Below are 19,042 nucleotides of genomic sequence, written 5' to 3' on the forward strand. Positions count from 1 at the left end.
AGGTTTATGCAAAAAATTTTTTAAAAAGTCAAAGGTGTGGTTATTGAAAAAAGTGCAAATGAGAGAGAATTACTAGGTCCAATCCATCCTTTGTCGGGAACCAATGAAAAGAAACAATCAAATTTAACCCACATCATAGAGTGATTTGTGGAACACAACTTTGGGAGAAGATTGCTACGACTTAGGGAGAGTCTGTTTCAGAGAGAGCAGATCGGAAAAAGTCTGTCTCTGATTCTCTGAGAGACTGGATCAGCAGACATCTTGTGGAGGTGACAAGATATAAAGAAATAGTGGCTAACACTATAGCAAAACAATGTCCCCCCTCCACCCTCCTTCTACAAATGAGAAACGATCGTGTCACTTCAAGCATGGAAAACCATGAAAACTGAATAAAACGCATTGTTCTAAAAAGAAATAAGACTTGCGTCTATTGCTTGTGTTCCCGATGCGCTGAATGGCAAGACACAAACCACTTGGCCACAAAAGGTACTTTGCTCCCCCCCCCCCAAAAAAAAATGGTTGACATACCATAATTTGGAACATTGATGTAATGTGACACTAAAACGAAATTACTATTTTTGGTTTTAAGTTACAGACTTATCTCCATCTCTCCTGCATATCTTCCTAGTCTAATAGTAATCTCTTTTTCTTGGCATTAAATAACTTTAAAATGGCTGATGTGGATTAAAAAAAAAAAAAAAAAAAAAAAAAATTAAATTTAACCCAACTTTTTCAAAGAAGCCATGTCTAAATCTTACCTGGATGCTGTCCAGCTCAGGTGCAAATCCTTTTTGATCAGCATCAAATATAAAATCAGGGGGTTCTTCAGGATGGTTGCAATCAAACAAAACTTCCCCTTTAAATACAGAAAAACAGAAAAAGAAATTTTGATTGGAATCTGATTGAAAACTCAATTTGAATATTTGAAATTCTAATCAATCAAAATTCTAATCAATACATGTTGAATATTTAAAATGCTAACCTATTAATATACTAGCTTGGGTGCACGGCGTTGCCCAGGTGTTCGGAGGTGTGTGTTGAGAAAAAAAAGTGGTAGTAGGCAGGCAGGCTCGAACTCATATCGTGAACGAGGAAAAGGACGTGAAAAAAAAAAATGTGATGTCTTTGCCATTTTGTCCATCGCCAAACCGGAAGTGGTGAAGGTTTAAATTAAGGCTAGTCAATTGAAAAGAAGGGATGACTTTTGAAAATATCGGTGAAAAAAGTGACCTCCTCCTTATAGAAAATAGCCCAGTTGAGGGTGAAAAATTAATGTTTTTAGCCAATTTTTCAATATTTGTTGTCTGAAGGGTCGAGCTTCAAAACAATTCCGATCTCGTGAAAATCCGTCATCTCTGTCGAAAATTTTAGGCACACATACAAACATACATTAAAACAGACAGGTGAGATTCATATTACAGACTAGTCTGAGTGTTTGGAGGTGTGTGTTGAACAAAAAGAAAAAATTCCATATCGCGAAGGAAGAAAAGAATGTGAAAAAAAAAAATGTGACATCTTTGCCAGTTCATCCATTGCCAAACCGGAAGTGGTGAAGGTTTAAATTAGGGCTAGTCAATCGAAAAGAGGGGAAGACTTTTGCAAATATCAGTGAAAAACGCGACCTCTCCCTGTAGAAAAATGCCTAGTTGAGGGTGAAGGAATTAATGTTTTTGGCCAATTTGTCAATATTTGTTGTCCGAAGGGTTGAGCTTCAAAACAATACTGATCTTGTAAAAATCCGTCACCTCTGTCGAAAGTTTAAGGCAGACATACATATATTTAAATAGACAAGTGAGATTTATATTATAGACTAGTGGGGGGTACCCGGCGTTGCCCGGGGTGTTTGTAGGTGCGTGTGTTGGAAGGGGGGGGGTAAATCACAACAAAAAGGAAACTTAACAATAGTGATTTTAAAAATGGAAAAAAAAAAAAAAAAGACGGGAGGTTGGTGGCCGGTAGGATCGAACCTGGAGCCTTGAGGCCAATAGGCTGAGCCTGAACACCTGCGCTATGGCGGCAGTGACAATGTAAGAGTGATTAAAAAGTGAGTCAACTCAAAGGTTTGATTGACAGGTGGCTGCTACGTTACGATGACATAAGCAATCGCTATTCAGTAGTGAATATTTTTAGCGCAGGACAGTTTTTAATGATTGTTTTTGGGGAAGGGGGAAGGAAGGAAGGAAGGAAAATAGGCTCCCTCGTTTATTATTAGGGGAGGAGTAATAAAGCAATTGTCTGATATGACGGTGAAGCCGACATTGACCAATCAAATTGAGTTTCTTTTTTTTTTTTTTTTTTTATTATTATTATTCCAAAAAACGAAAGCAACACGTGGCGATCCAAAAATGTAGAATATTTAATGTTTCAAAGTCGGGCAAATTAAATAGACAGGCGACCCCTGTTGTTAACTCTTAGATATCATGAGATAGACGTGATATAAAAAGTTTTAAGAATGAGGGAGCCGAGCGAGCATACTTACAAGTAACGGAGCATCCACCATAAGGTAAGGCTACTTTAAAACGATCTCCTTTTGGGGATAATGTAATACTCGGACAGCTGGAAAAAAAAAATTGGAAAAAGGAAACGTAAAAATCAAATTCTTATTTTAAAAATCAGACAAAAAAAAAATGGGTAATTGTGCATTTTTGGCGCCGTGCTGAAATGATAGCATTATTATTTTGAAAGCCTTTTTTAACATGTGGAGGGGAGGGTGTTTGTAACTACTCTGTGCTTCCTAACATTTTAATAAAAACAAGTGAAGCACAGTGAAGAAGACATAAAAGAAAATGACAAAGTTCAGCATTTGCCCCATCTCCCCCATTTAGCCCCCAAAGTCCCTAGAGAATGTCAAATCCGGGTGAAAATGAACAAACGGTGCAGTTTTAGACCTTAAGATATGTAAATTTGAGTTCTGCACCATGCAAAAAAAGAAATGAAAAAGTCCATCATTTGCCCCCCCTCCCCGCTTTTAGTCCCAAAAGTCCCCAAGGCCTTAACATATTTAAATTTGAGCTATTTAAAGATAGTGTATTATCAAAAATGCATATAGGCAACAAAAAAGGGATTAAATTGACAAATATAAATGTGTAATGAATGCCTCACTTCAAGTTGATGATCTTGTGTCAGGCATAAAATATGCGGGAGGTGGCCAAGTTTAGCTCTACCATTAGAACTTGGTTTAATGTAACAATAAAGAGGTTTGGTTTGGTTGTTTTATGGGCTTATTTAATGCTGAATCCAAAATTTTATGTTTTTTGGGGGTTATTTAATGCTGAATCCAAAATTTTATGTTTTTTGGGGGTTATTTAATGCTGAATCCAAAATTTTAGAAAAAAAAATTTATGCTTCTAAATTTTTATATCTTCAAATATTTATTTATTATTTAGTCTGGTTGTTTTGTAATGGAAAAAAGTTGTTTTTGGCTTTGCAGAACATGATTGAGTTTTATAAATGGAAAAAGACAATAGCATCAACGTTTGGTGCATTTAATTAGCATATTTGGTGACATAAAGCATATTTAATTAGCATATTTGGTGACATAAAGCATAACCATGTTTACACACTAGTTCTCGTTAGATCACCAAAGTTAAGCAACGATGACTCATTGTCGATGAGCCTGGGAATACCAGGCGCTGTATGTAGGAGGATGTAGACACCCTGCAAAAACTGAAAAAAATTTTTATGTCATTATGTCCCCTGACTGGGACAAACAAGCAAATGGGGACCGTTAGTGAATTTAATATTCCCATGAAACTTCCTCATTCAAAAAAATGATAGAGTAGAAAAATAATTACAAGTAAAACTAAAATTTATTGAATAATGCAGCTTTTTTTCGTATCAATGTTGAAGACAAGGGAGATAACAGCAATCTACGATTTTGACTAATCCGCAATTTCAAAATAGAAAATGGTGGATCGCTGATACGCTGATATCTATGTTTTGTTTTGTTTTTTGGAGGTTCTTATTATGATAAAGTCACCTTTTCATGTAAGTAAAAAAAATATGGAATTAGTTAAATGTAAATATGAAATAGGATAGTCAAGGATTCGAACTTGCGAAGCTAGAGTCGGAATTGAGAATTCCAGTCATAAGTTAAAATAAACACAAAATGTTATTATAAATGTCCAGTAAATTGTTGATTCTGTTAAAATATTTAATACATACAAATTTGGCTGGAAACTATTCACATTCTTAGAAAGAATGCATAATAAAATATGGGTCATAGAATTAGACAAGTAGGTTAAATTCCTTTGTAAAACAACAAAGAGAATAGGAAATTTCCTGGTCGTCAGAAATGGTTCCAAAAACCTGCAAATCGCACATGTTGGAAACACGTGAGTTGTAGTCACGTTAACCAGACATATGTGTGATTTCTCAATATAGGAAAGAGTTCGAAGTTAGTTAGGAGGAGAGATCAGGCAGATCAGAGAAGCAGAGAGGTTCAAACTGATTCTCGGATAGAGTCAAGGCACCCGCTGGGAAGCGAGAGGGTTCAGAAATAACCATGTAGCAACTTTGAATCCCTGAAATACAGAATCATTTCTGACCGGTCGAAGAATAAATGATCATCATGTTTTTTATAACTGCCGTCTTTCTGTGTTCATCATTACAACGAGAAAGGTAACGTGTTTATATTATATGTACAACTGTCAAACGTAAATGTCAAACGCACTCTCGGTCTATCTATCAAGATATTCAAAATCTCTTCTAGTTGAATTACAGGTTTGGTGCTCTTGTAGTAACATGTACACTGTCTATTATATATATATATATTTATATATACCCTATTTGTGTCTCCATCTCGCAACAATATGAACACTCACAAGGAATATATATAATATCTAGTATCTCACAACATGATCACACACTTGAACACACTAAGACTCTTACTAACATGAACAACAACAAATATATAAGTCGTCATCTAAATAAGAACAACGAAACATAGTCGCATAACTGGTACCTCAAAAATAACACCCACAACGTAACAGCTATAGACAAATCGATTTTTTAATATATCGTTTTAAGCAAAAACAATATTACGTATTTAATTGTCATGTCGAAAATAGTAATTATCCAAAAATTACGAAAATTAATCGAGTAGTACAACTGCTATTATTTTTAGCTAAAAAAAAAAGGGGGGGGGTGCTAATGCAGAGAGCGATCCGCGCTATTTTTTAAATTCATATTTCCACGTTTAATTAAAGTTTTATGTTTTTTTATTCAATTCTAAAAGTACAGAATAGGTACAAAACACCCTCCCCTCCCCATGTTAATAATAGCTTTTTTTAAATAATAACCTTATTATTTCAGCACGGATCACTCTCTGCATGAGTACCAAAAAAAAAAAAAAAAAAAAGAAAAAAAGTCGGGTTTGTATTACTATACACATAAATTCGAAAAAGTTGTCAAAAAAAAAATATAGAACAAATAAATGTTATCAAAGGCAAGATAAGTTATTTTTCTACTTAACTGGATACTTTTTTTAGTGTTTTTATTTAATGTAACATGTTTATTCAGTTCGAAAAACACAGTGTTTATAGATGTATTGGAAAATTTAAAATGGCGCCCGACTCTCTCTTGAACACGGTAAGTTTAGGAAAATGAGTTCAAAATAAGAAACTATCCAAAATACTGTTAGAAACTAATCGAATATATGTCAGCTTGTGTCACGGTAACATATTGATCGAGTTTCTAGCAGTATTTTGTATATATTTTTTTTATTTTTAACTCATTTTCCCAAACTTACCGTGTTCAAGAGAGAGTTGGGCGCCATTTTAAATTTTCCAATACATCGACAAACATTTCGAAAAACAACTAATATCGAGTTAGAACGAGAATAACATGGCAGAACTGAGACAGTCATCTAAGGAGTTTCGATAATCGTTTTAAAATAAAAAAAATAAATAAATAAAAATTTGGAGCGATTCTCGACTTCTTGAGTCTCCAAAGCTGGGGGCATCATGGCGCCATCTCTGTTCTCGTCCTCAGTATTAGTTGCGTTTAAAACACACTTTAAACTCAATTAAAACACCAAAAACTTATCCAGGTTCGAATCTATGTGTAAATACAACCCCAGAGTTAACTTATCTTGCCTTTGGTAACATATATTTGTTGTATATTTGTTTATTGACCACTTTTTCGTTCTTTCGTTTACTGCAAGTGCAATGCCTGTCGAGTGATTTTGTTAAGTGCCATGAGATCAATTTCCATCCCGAACCTAAGAAATGAATAAATAATAAATAAATAAATGAATCAACAATAAATAAATAAATACCTATTCTAGACGGGAGTGTTTCTATAACATTATTCTATAAGCAATCAAATGGACCAAAACAATCAATTGTTATTTTGTCTTTTTCGTTTACCTTGAAAAGATATCTTTGATGTAGATATTTCCGGCACCGATTCCAACTTGGCCTTGTCTGACAAGAGTTTCGACATAATTCACAATTGCCGGAGTCAACTGCTTCCACATTTCGTTATCCATCGATGAACAGAAAACTAGAAAATTTTTGACAACTAAATATTAGTAATCGAGCTTTTCCGGTTCGGTGTTCATATTAAAAGTCCCCTTTAAAATTAAGACCGATTAAAATGTTGGTTATTCCGAAAACAAAATAATCAATAAATTAACAACGATCCAAAAATTCAGTACGCAAAGTTAAACGCCGAAAGTGGGCTCGGTTGATCTAAACAGGGAATGGAAGTATTTGATTTTCGTCACGGGTATATACATCATTTCTTTATGTTTCTGAATTTTTGAGATGAGGATTGGTTATATGTATTATTATTCATCGGACTACTGTTCTCATGTGTGATTTTTCACAACGTTTCGGTCGATATAACCTCCGACCTTCAGGGGTATCTTGTCGAACTCGGGAACGTTTCTGTCGAACTCGGACGGAATTTTGAGCAGACCCCTTTATTTACTTCACGAGGGTAGCATGCTCTTGTTCCGCCAGCCATGATTGGATAGAGGTCCTAAGTAATTCGCAAATGTATATTTCGGGCGCTCACACTGAGGATTGAACCTTAAACCTTCAGGAGAATATCACTTTTACAATTGATTTTTCCCAATACTCTAACCACTGCGCCACGGGTCCTTGCGGACAATTCTAGTACGAATTTTAGGAGTCTTAAACCTACTTTATATTTCTAGTTGTAAATATTACTAATTATTACTAATTATTACTATATATTAATGTATATCTATCTCTATACTTATTGCTTGTATATATTAATGTTTTTACTTATCACTTGTATATATTAATGTTTTTACTTATTACTTGTATATATTATCTATTGTTTATAATTACTGGCTCCCATATCGTATTTAATTCTATACTAGGTCTACTTAGCAGTTGGTTATTCCCCAGCATATGTGCTGCTTCTTTCAGTCGTAAGTGGAGAGTAAGACGACTGAAAGATATCAGATCGTACAGGATTACAATGCCGTAATTTGCCCCTCCACACACATGTGATAAAGGAACTATGTTGTGCTCCACGTGCAGTGATATGACAAACTGATTGGAACACGCATATAACAGGTTTTGCCCGCAAAAATCAAACCAGTTTGGGATGCAGTCTTACAAGTAAACATCACCACTACCCGTCCTCAGCACATAAGCCGGACTTGATCTTAGTAAGATGTTAAATCACCCAACAAGATTTTGCATGCGCCATGCAATTCTCAGCATGGAAAATTACCACATTGAACGAGAATTATTCTTTTTTTCAATAATGCTATTTCGAACTATTGTTTTCTTATGCAATGAACCTACACACACACACACACATGCACGCACACACACACACACACACGCATGACGCTTAAGTAACTTAATGACTTTGTAGCAGTCACAGAGAATTATTTTCTCTGGTGAATCAATGCCCCCTTCTGAGTTTTCCAGCCCCAGGCTGACCAATCAGCTAACAGGGTGCATTGATTCATCTGCTCCCTAAAAGTCTTAAGGGAACGTCAGCAGTCAGATCCGGACCGCCAGTGTAGCAACATCTATCCTTTTTCGTCTCTTGTCCACCAGACATTTTGCTATATAGCATTGACGGTCTCGATTTGAGACAACTGCTATCCAGCCAGGGACAACACGGTACTGACGGATCTTCGACAACCTTAAAAGATCTTTCTTTTCCTTCTTCCTTTTTAGCAGCCTGACCTGCCAGTTCCTGCCACAAATAAAATACTCTTCATTGTTATTGTTTAAAAGGAAGTTTGTGTTTCTTTTGTGCCTTTTGTTCTTTGCTATAATTTATTAAGAATGTAAAACAATTACTTCACCCTAAAACTTTCTTTTCCCCCTCAGAAAAATAACCACGTGTGTCACTCTGTTCATAAAAATCAGTAATCCAAAACTTCATACCTTTTCCACAAGACACTTATCAGCAAAGGGTTTGTATCAGAATATCTTTGATAAGTATCAGTAATCAAAATAATTGAAAAAAATCCGATGAAAGAAGGAACAGGTGATTTTGACCAAAGTTAACACCTTACACAACCTAACATCACAAGTGCATTTGAGAAGTTTTATTACCACACAAGTTGAAAGGCTGAACATATAAAATCAACAGTAGGTTCTTTGATATGACAGGGGTGTGTTCAGAATGAATGTTTCTGTTTAAAGCAAAATTGAAGCATGATTCTTGCCTTTTATATTTTAAACTTTAATGCAAGCCATCTTCTATTATATAAAAGGGAAAATGTGTGTGTGTGTGTGTGTGTGTGTGTGTGTGCATGTTTGTATGTCTGCCAAAACCTTTCTACAGATGCATCAACCATGACAAAATTGACATTGTTAGAAAGATCAATCTCTCGAACGAAAAATATCTAAAAACTGTGCTGGTCAACTGGGCCGTTTTTTGCAAGGAGGGGTCAGTTTTTGCATCAAAATTTTGGTAAGTCATACGCCTGCCAATCTTAATGTACATTTATAAAATGGTATTTCGAAGGCCAATGATGTCATAAGTTGTTGTGGCTGAAATAGCGTTTTTTTCACCTCCTTTTCCTCTCTCACGTTACAGGTTCGAGCCTGCCTGCGAACTATGGCTAATTTTTTTTTTTTTTTGCGCTCGCACGGGTACTGGCTGCTATTTTCATTGAAACATTTTTTAGTGGGGGGGGTGCTCAATAACCTTAGTATACCACCTCTCTCCACCCAGGCAACGCTGGGTAGCCATAATTTTATAAAATCAACAGTAGGTTCTCTACAGTGCAATGTAAACTAAATGCATTATGGACTAAGTCACTGTGAGAGGCATGTGAAACTTTCTCCAGGTGCATTGCCATGGGTCCCCCAATTAGAGCAGGCAATCATTCGATTTGGTTGAAAAATGGGTGATTTCATCCATTTCGATGACAATAAAATATGGGAGAGTGAAACATTTGTTGATTCTCATTTATTCCCCGGCAACGTCGGGTCTCCTTGCTAATAGATTTATAAAAGGTCGAAATGGATGCTGTGTGTGTGCTTTTTATTCAAAAGCCATCTTTGAATTTTTTGAAGACGGCACGGGGAAAGAACTCCAGTTAAAGTGCCCACACCCCTTCCCCATCTTTAATTCTAGCTTTTCTTCCTAAAAATCGAATCTTTTGCTCGGTAGCATAACAAATTGTTTTTTTTTTTTTTTTTTTTTTTTGCTTTAAAAAAAAACAAACTACTTGATGAAATTAAGTGAATTTTTTTTTTTTTTTTTTTTTTGGAGAACTTCGTTTTACGTACAATATAACCTTTTTTCGATATTTTTATTTTTTCATGTCTTGATTAATAAACTGTACAAGTACCCAATTTTGTAATGAAAGCAACATTGAATTTTTATAAAATAGATTTTTTTTTCCGAATAAAGAAATAATTTAAAATAAACATTTTTTTTTTAATTAAAGCAACTTTGAAAAGTCAACAACAAATTAATTTAAATTGAAACGGAAAAATCATTATCTAGTTTAATTTTTTTTGTTATTTATTTCATACTTCGGTCACAGTTTAAAATACTGATTTCTCCCTCGGATTTTAACGACAAGTTCGCGAAAAAACAAATAGCGTCTTCATTTTCGGCGATAAACTGTAGAAATACCAAAAATATCCACAAACAAAATCATACAGAAAGAAAACGATGCTTGCTATTGGACCGTGATAATAGATTTTTATTGATTAATCACGTTAGTTCAGAGTTCAAAAATAAAAAAAATAAAAAAAGTCCTTAAAACCGACCGGGAGTTTTTTCCCATTACACCGTTTGAATATTTCTGGTGTTCAATTTCTAAAGAGTTTCACACGTGAAGGTGAGTCGATTTTTTGTTTGGAATTTCGAAAAGCTAAAAAGCAAAACGCGATTTTATTTTTGTGTGTTATTTTGAATTGGGATGAAATGCGATTAAACGTCACGCAATAACAATACACGCGTTATTGGCAAATAAACTTTTTATGAAAATAACTAAAGGTCATCGAAGATCACATCAAATTGAACAATCCTGTGGTATGTTTACTTGCCTCCCACGAGGGCAGTTAGACATGAGGTCTATTTTTAATGTGGGGAGGGGGCACCAGCTCTCCAAAAAGGGGCACCCTGGTTAATACCAAAAATTTAAAAAAATGTATCAGTCATGAAGGATTTCTCCTCCACTAACTGAGAGCAAAAAATGAAGTGCACAGCAGCATCAGAACAGATACTACATTTTGATCTTGTTCCGAAGCTGAAATATCAGTTCTTATCCAGCAGTCCCCTCGTATTAAAAAATAAACCACCCAAACCTGTATGATGTACGTATCCATGACAAAACGAAAATATCATATTCGAAATTTCGCGTAAATTGATCAAGTATCTTTTTAATAATTTTTTTAAATTAGAATTCGTAGGTATTACAAAAAAAAAAAAAATCGCAAATTTGAATTATTGTTCAGGTATCTCCCTTTGTTTCTTTAGATTGTTTTCATAATGGCGATGTGTGGCAGTCGCTTCTCAATTATTCATAAAATTTGATTTTCTTATTTAAAAATAAAAATACTTGATCAATTTATGTGATTTTTGGAATATGATATTTTCGTTATGTCACAGGTACGTACATCATATAAATGCTTCTTTACTTTTGTTTTTTGTTTTTTAATATAGGAGAAATTCTGAACAAGAACTCATCCATTTGTCTTTTTTACTTCATTTTTATTTTGTTGGCTTTTGTTAAAAATGCCTGAAAAAGTTATTGTGGTAATGTGTACACAGGTTACAGTTGGAAGTTTGAATGAACCAATGCTACCTACATGGTTCATTGAACCATGTAGGTAGCATGCTCTTAATCAGTCATGACTGAGTGGAAGCTTTAAGCATTTACAGTTTTATTCTTAGTATCACTGAGTATTGAACATTTTACCTTCAGAAAAATGCCACTTTTTTTTTTTTTAAACCCACGTTCACCCCTAACAAAGTATATCACCACTTCAGCATTTGGGACCATGCCTAGAAAGGATTGACAAGATGTTGGCTAGTGCTACCAGATCAGACTGTTTTTTTTTACATGGGGGATCACCACTTATCAAGGCCTGGAAGCCACTCGGGGATAAGGGATATTGTATGTACAATAATCAATAGGATAATATCGTAGTAATAGTTGGTATTGGAGATTTAATAAAGTGTCTTACTTAAGGTGGCGGTTCATCAGGAATTTGTTTATGTTGGATTTGAAGACATCCAAGTTGTAGTCAGGTGGGAAACAGGCAAACAGAAGAGAATTCCACAAGCGTGCACTTCTCAGAAAGAAGCTTTGTTCATGGAACCTACGTTTTGATTTAGACACAGATAAAGAGTGGTTTTAGCTAGATGGGCGTTTATTGTGAAAGATTGGCGAGCGAGGACCAGAGATTGGAGATCGGACGAGCACTTGCCATGGAAATACCGCTAAAACAAAGACATGCTTGCAACGTCTCTTCTGTGGGAGAGAGGTTGTAGGGAAGAGAAAAGGTTGTAGGGAAGAGAAAAGGGCATCCCCCACTAAGCCATGAAGTCTATTTTGTACTCTGTCAAGGCAGGATAGGCTGTTTTTAGAAGCTCCAGCCCAGATGTGGCAGCAGTACTCCATCTTTGGACGTACTTGGCTTTTGTACAGATAGAGAATTGCATCAGTAGTGAGATATCTTCTAGAGCGGTAGAAGGATCCCACCATTTTCCCAGCGGCCCAGGCAACAGACTTGATATATGTGTTCCATTTCAGATCAGGAGTAAAGGTCACACCCAGGAGCTTGTCAAAACATGAAGCCTCCCCAAGACGAGAGCCATCCATTTCAGTTGATGCTAGATGAGGAACAGAGCATTGATGATGTAAAGTTAGGAGCTTGGTTTTGGATGCATTAAAAGTAACCAGCCACCTCTTCCCCCACTGTACCACGCGTTCAAGATCAGAGAAGAGAAAATTAGAGAGAACTTTGTTATTTACAGCCTTTGATGTGTTGCCATAGATGGTTGTGTCATCAGCATAGATGTCAGCGAATGATTTAAGTATGTGTTTTGGGAGATCATTGATCTAGATCAGGAAGAAAGTTGGGCCCAGGATGGACCTTTGGGGGACTCCAGCATTAATACTGTGGGCCTCTGATTTTTGCCCATCAACCACTACTCTTATGATCCTATCAGAGAGAAATGATTTAATTATTGAGAAAACATTTCCAGTTATACCATAGCTGGAAATCTTGTGAAGTAGGCCCTTACGCCATACCTTGTTGAAGGCCTTTGATATGTCAAGAGCAATTGCCCTAGAAAGGAAGCCTTTGTCAAGAGATTCACTAATCCCATGGGATATAACCGTTAGCACATCAGCTGTAGATCTAGCAGAATGGAAACCATATTGCATGTCACTAAGGAGGTTATTTCTGCTGAGGTGGTTAACTACTTCTTTATTTAATATGGATTCCAACAACTTACTTATGACACACAAGAGACTTATTGGTCTGTACTGAGAGGGAGATGACTTATCACCTGAGTTCTTAAATACAGGGCATACTGACAAGGTTTTCCAGGATGTTGGAAAGCACTTCTCCTTAAGGCAATGCTTAAACAGTTTTGTAAGTATGGGGGCACGTTCTGGTCGAAGCTTTTTCGACACTATAATTGGAATGCCGTCTGGGCCAGTTGCTTTACTGGAGTCAAGGTTCTTGATTAGTTTGGCAACCTCGTGCACAGATATTTGTATGTTTGGATAGTGTGCTGTCTGTTGTAGGAGGAAATACAGGGAGTTGATGACCTTCATCGCAGAGGGTAAAGTTAGCTGCAAAGTTCATGGCTAATAGTTTGGCCTTGTCTGATACTGATGAGATAACCTCAGGTCTATTGATGGTGGTTGGGATAGGACGCACGCTTCTGTTTAGGATCCTGTTTGCTATTTGCCAAAACTGGTGGGAACCAAGCCGCTGCTTAGCTACTTTGGATTTAATGGACTGAGCATATAGCTCTCTTGCATTTTTTATTACTCTTTTACAGTGGTTGCTGTCATTCCTGAAAGCAGTTTTAGTCTCAGTGCATCTATTACGTTGGTAGCTATGGAAAAAGTGATTTCTGTGCTCAATGGCAGCAGCACATTCTGGGGAGAACCATGGCTGGCTGTTAGGTTTTTGTTGGAATTTTTTGGATGGTATGAATCGGTCTCTGCCTACAGTGAAGGAGTGTGATTTTGTTGCTAAGCAGGTTTGTCGGGCATATGTATGTCGAGGGGGCACAAGTGCAACAAGTTCATCAGAGCACATTCCATGAAAATACTTGGTATTTTATCCGTTACACCACTAAGAATATAATTGCTTACTTAAGGCTTCCACCTGGTCATGGCTGACAAAATGACCCCATGCTACCTCCATGAATTAAATAAAGGATTCCGTTCAGATTTCTAAGTTCAACCAAAAGATTATGAAACTCAACAAGCTGTGCTGTAGGTTAGATCAGCTGAAACACACAAGATGAGAACAGTAGTCTGAATAATACAAATCCTCATCTCAAAAATTCAAAAAATATAAAATCTGTCGCAGATCATACAACTATATGAGGCCTCATTCATACTTAGTATCAAAGAAATGTTGATCATAGCAGAAAAAAAATTGCACTGTAAGGTTTTATCCATACAATTGTCTGTTAATTTGATTTCTTTTTGAATCTTTCAGATAATCCAATGCCAGGATGTCTTTATTGGCTGCAGTTACGATTCAGACTTTGAGGTCTATGCAGCGAGGATGCGTTTTCCAAAACTCCATTGTAAAACACAGTGTAAGTATGATGTCATTTTTATGAAGAATCACTTAAAGATTTTGTTTTCATAGAACCGTACAATCTGAGTTATTTTCATGGAAATTTAAAATATTTAAAAATTTCCACCAGTTATGGAAAAATAGCTTGACTGCCTTGCGGATACCTTGAGAAAGGCAAAGACTAAACGAATAAACTTCAACCAAAAGATCCGATTCGGAATCCCGATAGGCGGATGGTGAAGCATTGCAACACTTTTCTCGCAACTCCTGCAGTTGTGCTGGCTCGGATGATGTTGACTTGTCTTTCTGTTTGATTTTGTCTGCAAGACCAAAGCCAATGGTAAGTGAGCAAACCTAGGTCACTTTATCACCCACTCAGGCCTGGATCCAACTTTGGCTTCGATTTTATAGCCACAGCAGATGCTGCAGTGCACCAGACTAGATGTAGTATGCCATTGTTTCATTAGACAGAAGGATGTTATAACAATACACACACATACATATATATATATACTAGCAGAGGGACCCGACGTTGCCAGGGATTGAATGATGAGCATCAAATGCTTCATACTCCCATATTTTTATTGTCATTGAAATCTGTGAAAATATTAGCAGTCCGCTCAGCATAGCTCAATCATAAGATACGCTTAAATATGATTGTATAATTTATGTAGATTACATATTTATTTTTATAGTGAGATCAAAACTAAAATAGATATATATATGACTTGGGTACCATCAGCTAAAATTGAAACAAAAACATACAACTCTTCACCCTCATTCCTACTCATGCTTCCGAGCAATGACCATATATATATATATGTATATATATATATATATATATATATATATATATATATATGATGAAAATAATGGAAATAGTATTTCGACAAAATAGAGAAAATAAAAAGGAACAAACCGTATTATGTGTTCATCAACGTTTCGTCTTTATTTCGTCCAGAGGAAGTCTCGAAATAAAGACGAAACGTTGATGAACACATAATACGGTTTGTTCCTTTTTATTCTCTCTCTCTCTCTCTCTCTCTCTCTCTCTCTCTATATATATATATATATATATATATATATATATATATATTCACCTGTCATCCATTTTTAATTTTTAAAGATGGAATCACTCGCTCGTCGAAGACAAGATTCAAGCAATGGCACATGTTTCACAGAGTTTTTAATTATATATATAAGGTAAAATTAAAAGCCAAGAACAATGCGAGATTTTTTTTTTTTATATAGAGTAAAATTAAATGCAAACAAAAGAAATAAAGTTCTTTTTTTTGTTGTTTGTTTTTTCTTTTTCACACAAATTTTAACTCTAAACAACAGTAATTTTTTTTTTCTGTTGTATTCAATGGTGATATAAATCTCAATATATTTCAGACTTATTAGTCCATTTTCAAGAGAAGACAGCGGAAGAGTGTTCAAAATTGGAAAAGTAGCCGCAGAGTTTGCCACGTGATACCGCGAAATATAGAACAAAAAATGATGTTAGGAGAACGTTAAAATAAATCAGTTGATGTTTGAAATACTTGTTGCGTTTGTGAATCAAGGGAGATGACTATTCAAGCAAGGTTTTTTTTTTTTTTTTAATTATTGTTTTTCTTATGTTTTAAACTTATATTATAAAAGCGGAGCTCAATTCCAGTCTATTGTTTAGTGTGGGAGTATTTTTTGAAATAATTAAAGATTCGAGGATACGAAGTTGACCTACGTTTCTTGAAGAAGCAAGAATGTTGATGTGAAAATCTGGTTCTGAATTAATGCAAGTGCGAATATGTTTATAGAACGACGAAGCAGTAGTGTTTAAGTGCTCTTTAATGCGGTGATGAAGCAATCTGGTAGTGCTTCCGATGTAAGATGCACTGCATTTAGCGCATTGTAGGTCGTAAACAACGTGGTTCTTAAATGGAGCAAAAGAAAGAAAACAGTGAGTAGGAAGAGAGTGCTACAACATTGCAGTCCTTGAAAAGAAGCTACTGGAATAGGAAGCTGTATTACACTGAGATATTAAAACAATGAACTGATGGAGACTACTAGACCAACAAGTGAAACGAGCTGGAACAAAGGAATTATTATATATATATATGAAATATATATGGCTATTAAGCTACACAGAATATTCTGCGTTTCATCCACGCTAGGATTCATCAGGCTTATGGCATAAGATTGATGAATACTAGCGTGGATGAAATGTGGAATATTCTGTGTAGCTTAATTGCTATATATATTTTAGAACTTACCACCTAGCTCTACTATGTATTGAGCACTGTTGAAGTAAATACTTAGTTTACACATAAATTTATACTCTCGTATATTAATTTGTGATTAAATGAAGTAGTCATATATATATATAGAGAGAGAGAGAGAGATAAAAAATGAACAAACTAAGTGATGTGTTCATCAACGTTTCGTCTTTATTTTGAGACTTCCTCTGTATGAACGAAATTAAGAAAACAAAACACCAATGCAAATATTTGAAAATGTTTTTTTTGATGCGCAAAATTTGTACTGGTGTTTTGTTTTCTTAATTTCATTCATGCAGAGAAGTCTCAAAATAAAGACAAAACATTGATGAACACATCTCTGTTCATTTTTTATTTCTCTATTTTATCGAAATACTATTTCCATTATTCTCATCATATATATATATATATATATATATATATATATATATATATATATATATATAATGCTTTTGTGAAAATGTATGCTTTTACAAATTTTTTCTATTTATGCATATCAAGCAAAAGTTTGATGCGTTAAGATATAAAAACGGAGCATATATAAATAGGTCAAGATAGAACAAGATGGCAGCCCATAGGGAATGAAATAATGTGAGTGATTTTGGTTTCTGAATTTTACCTATTACATTGTTATGCATTTTTCTCTTTGAAAACTTTGTTTTTTTTTTGATGAGTCTACAGAAGGAAATATCCAGTATTGACATACAAACATCAGTTGTTTTCTGTGAATGAAACAGATCTGTAAAATGTACCAAAGTTTTTATTTAGGAAAAAAATGATTGGTAAGATGAATAAAACTTTGAACTTTAGCAAAATTTTTATGAAAGACAGAAAGGAAGAAAAAAATCAGGAAAGAAGAAGAAAAAAACCCCAAAAATGAGAGATTGACTGGTTTCGTTTGGATTAATCAACGTTTTCAGAAAAAGTGATCTGAATGAAACAAGTCAATCTCTTATTATATTTTTTCTTTCTTATTTTTATGGAAATTGCTCAGGACAAGGCATGAAGCCACTTGATGTAAAAGGGCTAAGAAGAACGAAAGCTGATTATTGCAAAAACAGGAGAAGCCTATTGGCCTTAGTCTTGAAAAGATCACGGCCGTAAGTAGAAGGAAAACAGTGAGTAGGAAGAGAGTGCTATAACATTGCAGTCCTTGAAAAGAAGCTACTGGAATAGGAAGCTGTATTACACTGAGATATTAAAACAATGAACTGATGGAGACTACTAGACCAACAAGTGAAACGAGCTGGAACAAAGGAAGCAGGAAATAGATCAAACAATTTTGAGGAACATGTGCTATAATAGTATTTGTAGGAAAGACTGAGACTAGTAACACCATGTCTATGAGAGAGAGATGGCAGTGACGAAAAAAGGAAGCTGTATTATAATGTCCTTCCTGTGTTTAATTGTCTTTAATTGAAGACCTTTATTGAAAATGTCTTTTTTCATACATTCTATCTAAACGGCATTTCATTTTATTGGATCCTCATATATAGTAATCTGCTTAGGCATTAGAAGCAGTAGTTTCTTATTTTGGCTAATTTAATTGAAGACCTGTATCGAAAATGTGCATTAAATCCTTTCCTTAACTTTTTTTTTGTCTGTTTGCTTCTTTGCAGTTTAAAGCCAATGTATCAGTTCCTCGGATCACAATTCCCCATAAAATGGTGGATACAATCAACAAAAAAATGGAGCAAAAGAAAGAATTACTCAGTTTAAAAAGAAAGAAAAAACTGCAGTTTAAATCACCTCTCGTTATCTCTTGCAAGCGCACAGAATACAACCACCACAAGGGTCAGACGTACAGTGACTTTCATCCTGAAGTACTTGCTTCCTACGGATGGAAGAATAGAAAATCCATGGGTGACCATTTCACGTTGATGGACTGGGATAAGGTGAGGAAACTTTTCATCTTCACTTATTGACCTTGACCTTTATCTTTTATAATGGACTGATATTTGACTTTCACCTATTATAATGGATAGAGTCAGTGAATTTGCTGAAACGCTACATTTGCCCAGCATAAACATTATCTTGAGGCCGAATCAGTTATACTGGTAGCGACATATAGAATGCTCATCCGCACGGATAAACTGTTGCAGACGCAAGGATGTCTTGAATCACAAGAAGGTTCCTATTTACTTGCCTCCCCATGAGGGCAGAGTTAGACACAAGTTCGGTTTTTAATGTGGGGAAAATCCAGCTCCCCAAAAAGAGGCACTCTGGATAGGAACAAAAATTAAAATTGTCTGTCATGAAGGATTTTTCTTCCACTGACCAAGGACAGAAAAGGTGAAGTTTTTTTTTTTTATCATTATTACATTTTCACCCCAAACAAGGCACAGATGTAGGGAGCTACTATCAGGGACATAAGTTGAAGGGATACTATGTAGGGAGTTGAGCAGCAAGATGTCTGTTCACATTAAACTTGAACTTCTGCATGTCAGTATAGTTGAGAAAGCAGGAACCCAGAAGGGAATTCCAAAGTCTAGCAGTTCTGGGGAAGAAAATATTAGAGCAGAAGGCTTTCTTACATCTAGGGATCTCTAC

At 35.3% G+C, this 19,042-nt stretch overlaps 2 protein-coding genes across 6 annotated transcripts in view; one reads left to right on the forward strand and one right to left on the reverse strand.

Annotated features, from left to right (window-relative positions):
* The window catches only part of LOC145256359 (BRISC and BRCA1-A complex member 2-like), a 43,376-nt gene extending 36,803 nt beyond the window's left edge, over window positions 1–6,573 (reverse strand). The window contains exons 1-3 of the mRNA XM_080115183.1: window positions 6,369–6,573; window positions 2,480–2,556; window positions 759–856 (exon numbers count right to left, since the gene is read on the reverse strand). Coding sequence (XP_079971309.1) covers window positions 759–856; window positions 2,480–2,556; window positions 6,369–6,490 — 297 coding nt within the window. The 5' untranslated portion in view covers window positions 6,491–6,573. The remainder of the gene's footprint in view (window positions 1–758; window positions 857–2,479; window positions 2,557–6,368) is intronic.
* An 86-nt stretch (window positions 6,574–6,659) lies between these two features.
* Window positions 6,660–19,042, forward strand: part of LOC145256358 (putative ATP-dependent RNA helicase DDX28) — a 92,733-nt gene continuing 80,350 nt past the window's right edge. For 3 of the 5 annotated variants that reach the window (XM_080115181.1, XM_080115178.1, XM_080115182.1), the window contains exons 1-3: window positions 10,211–10,297; window positions 14,151–14,253; window positions 18,112–18,387. In XM_080115181.1, the coding sequence (XP_079971307.1) occupies window positions 14,167–14,253; window positions 18,112–18,387 (363 nt within the window). In that variant the 5' untranslated portion in view covers window positions 10,211–10,297; window positions 14,151–14,166. Of the gene's footprint in view, window positions 6,730–10,210; window positions 10,492–14,150; window positions 14,254–18,111; window positions 18,388–19,042 lie in introns of those variants that run through there. The other 2 variants (XM_080115180.1, XM_080115179.1) reach the window with 2 other exon arrangements.

Source organism: Euprymna scolopes, chromosome 32 (assembly GCF_053919585.1).
Source record: "Euprymna scolopes isolate OS-2025 chromosome 32, ASM5391958v1, whole genome shotgun sequence".
Taxonomy (NCBI): domain Eukaryota; kingdom Metazoa; phylum Mollusca; class Cephalopoda; order Sepiida; family Sepiolidae; genus Euprymna; species Euprymna scolopes.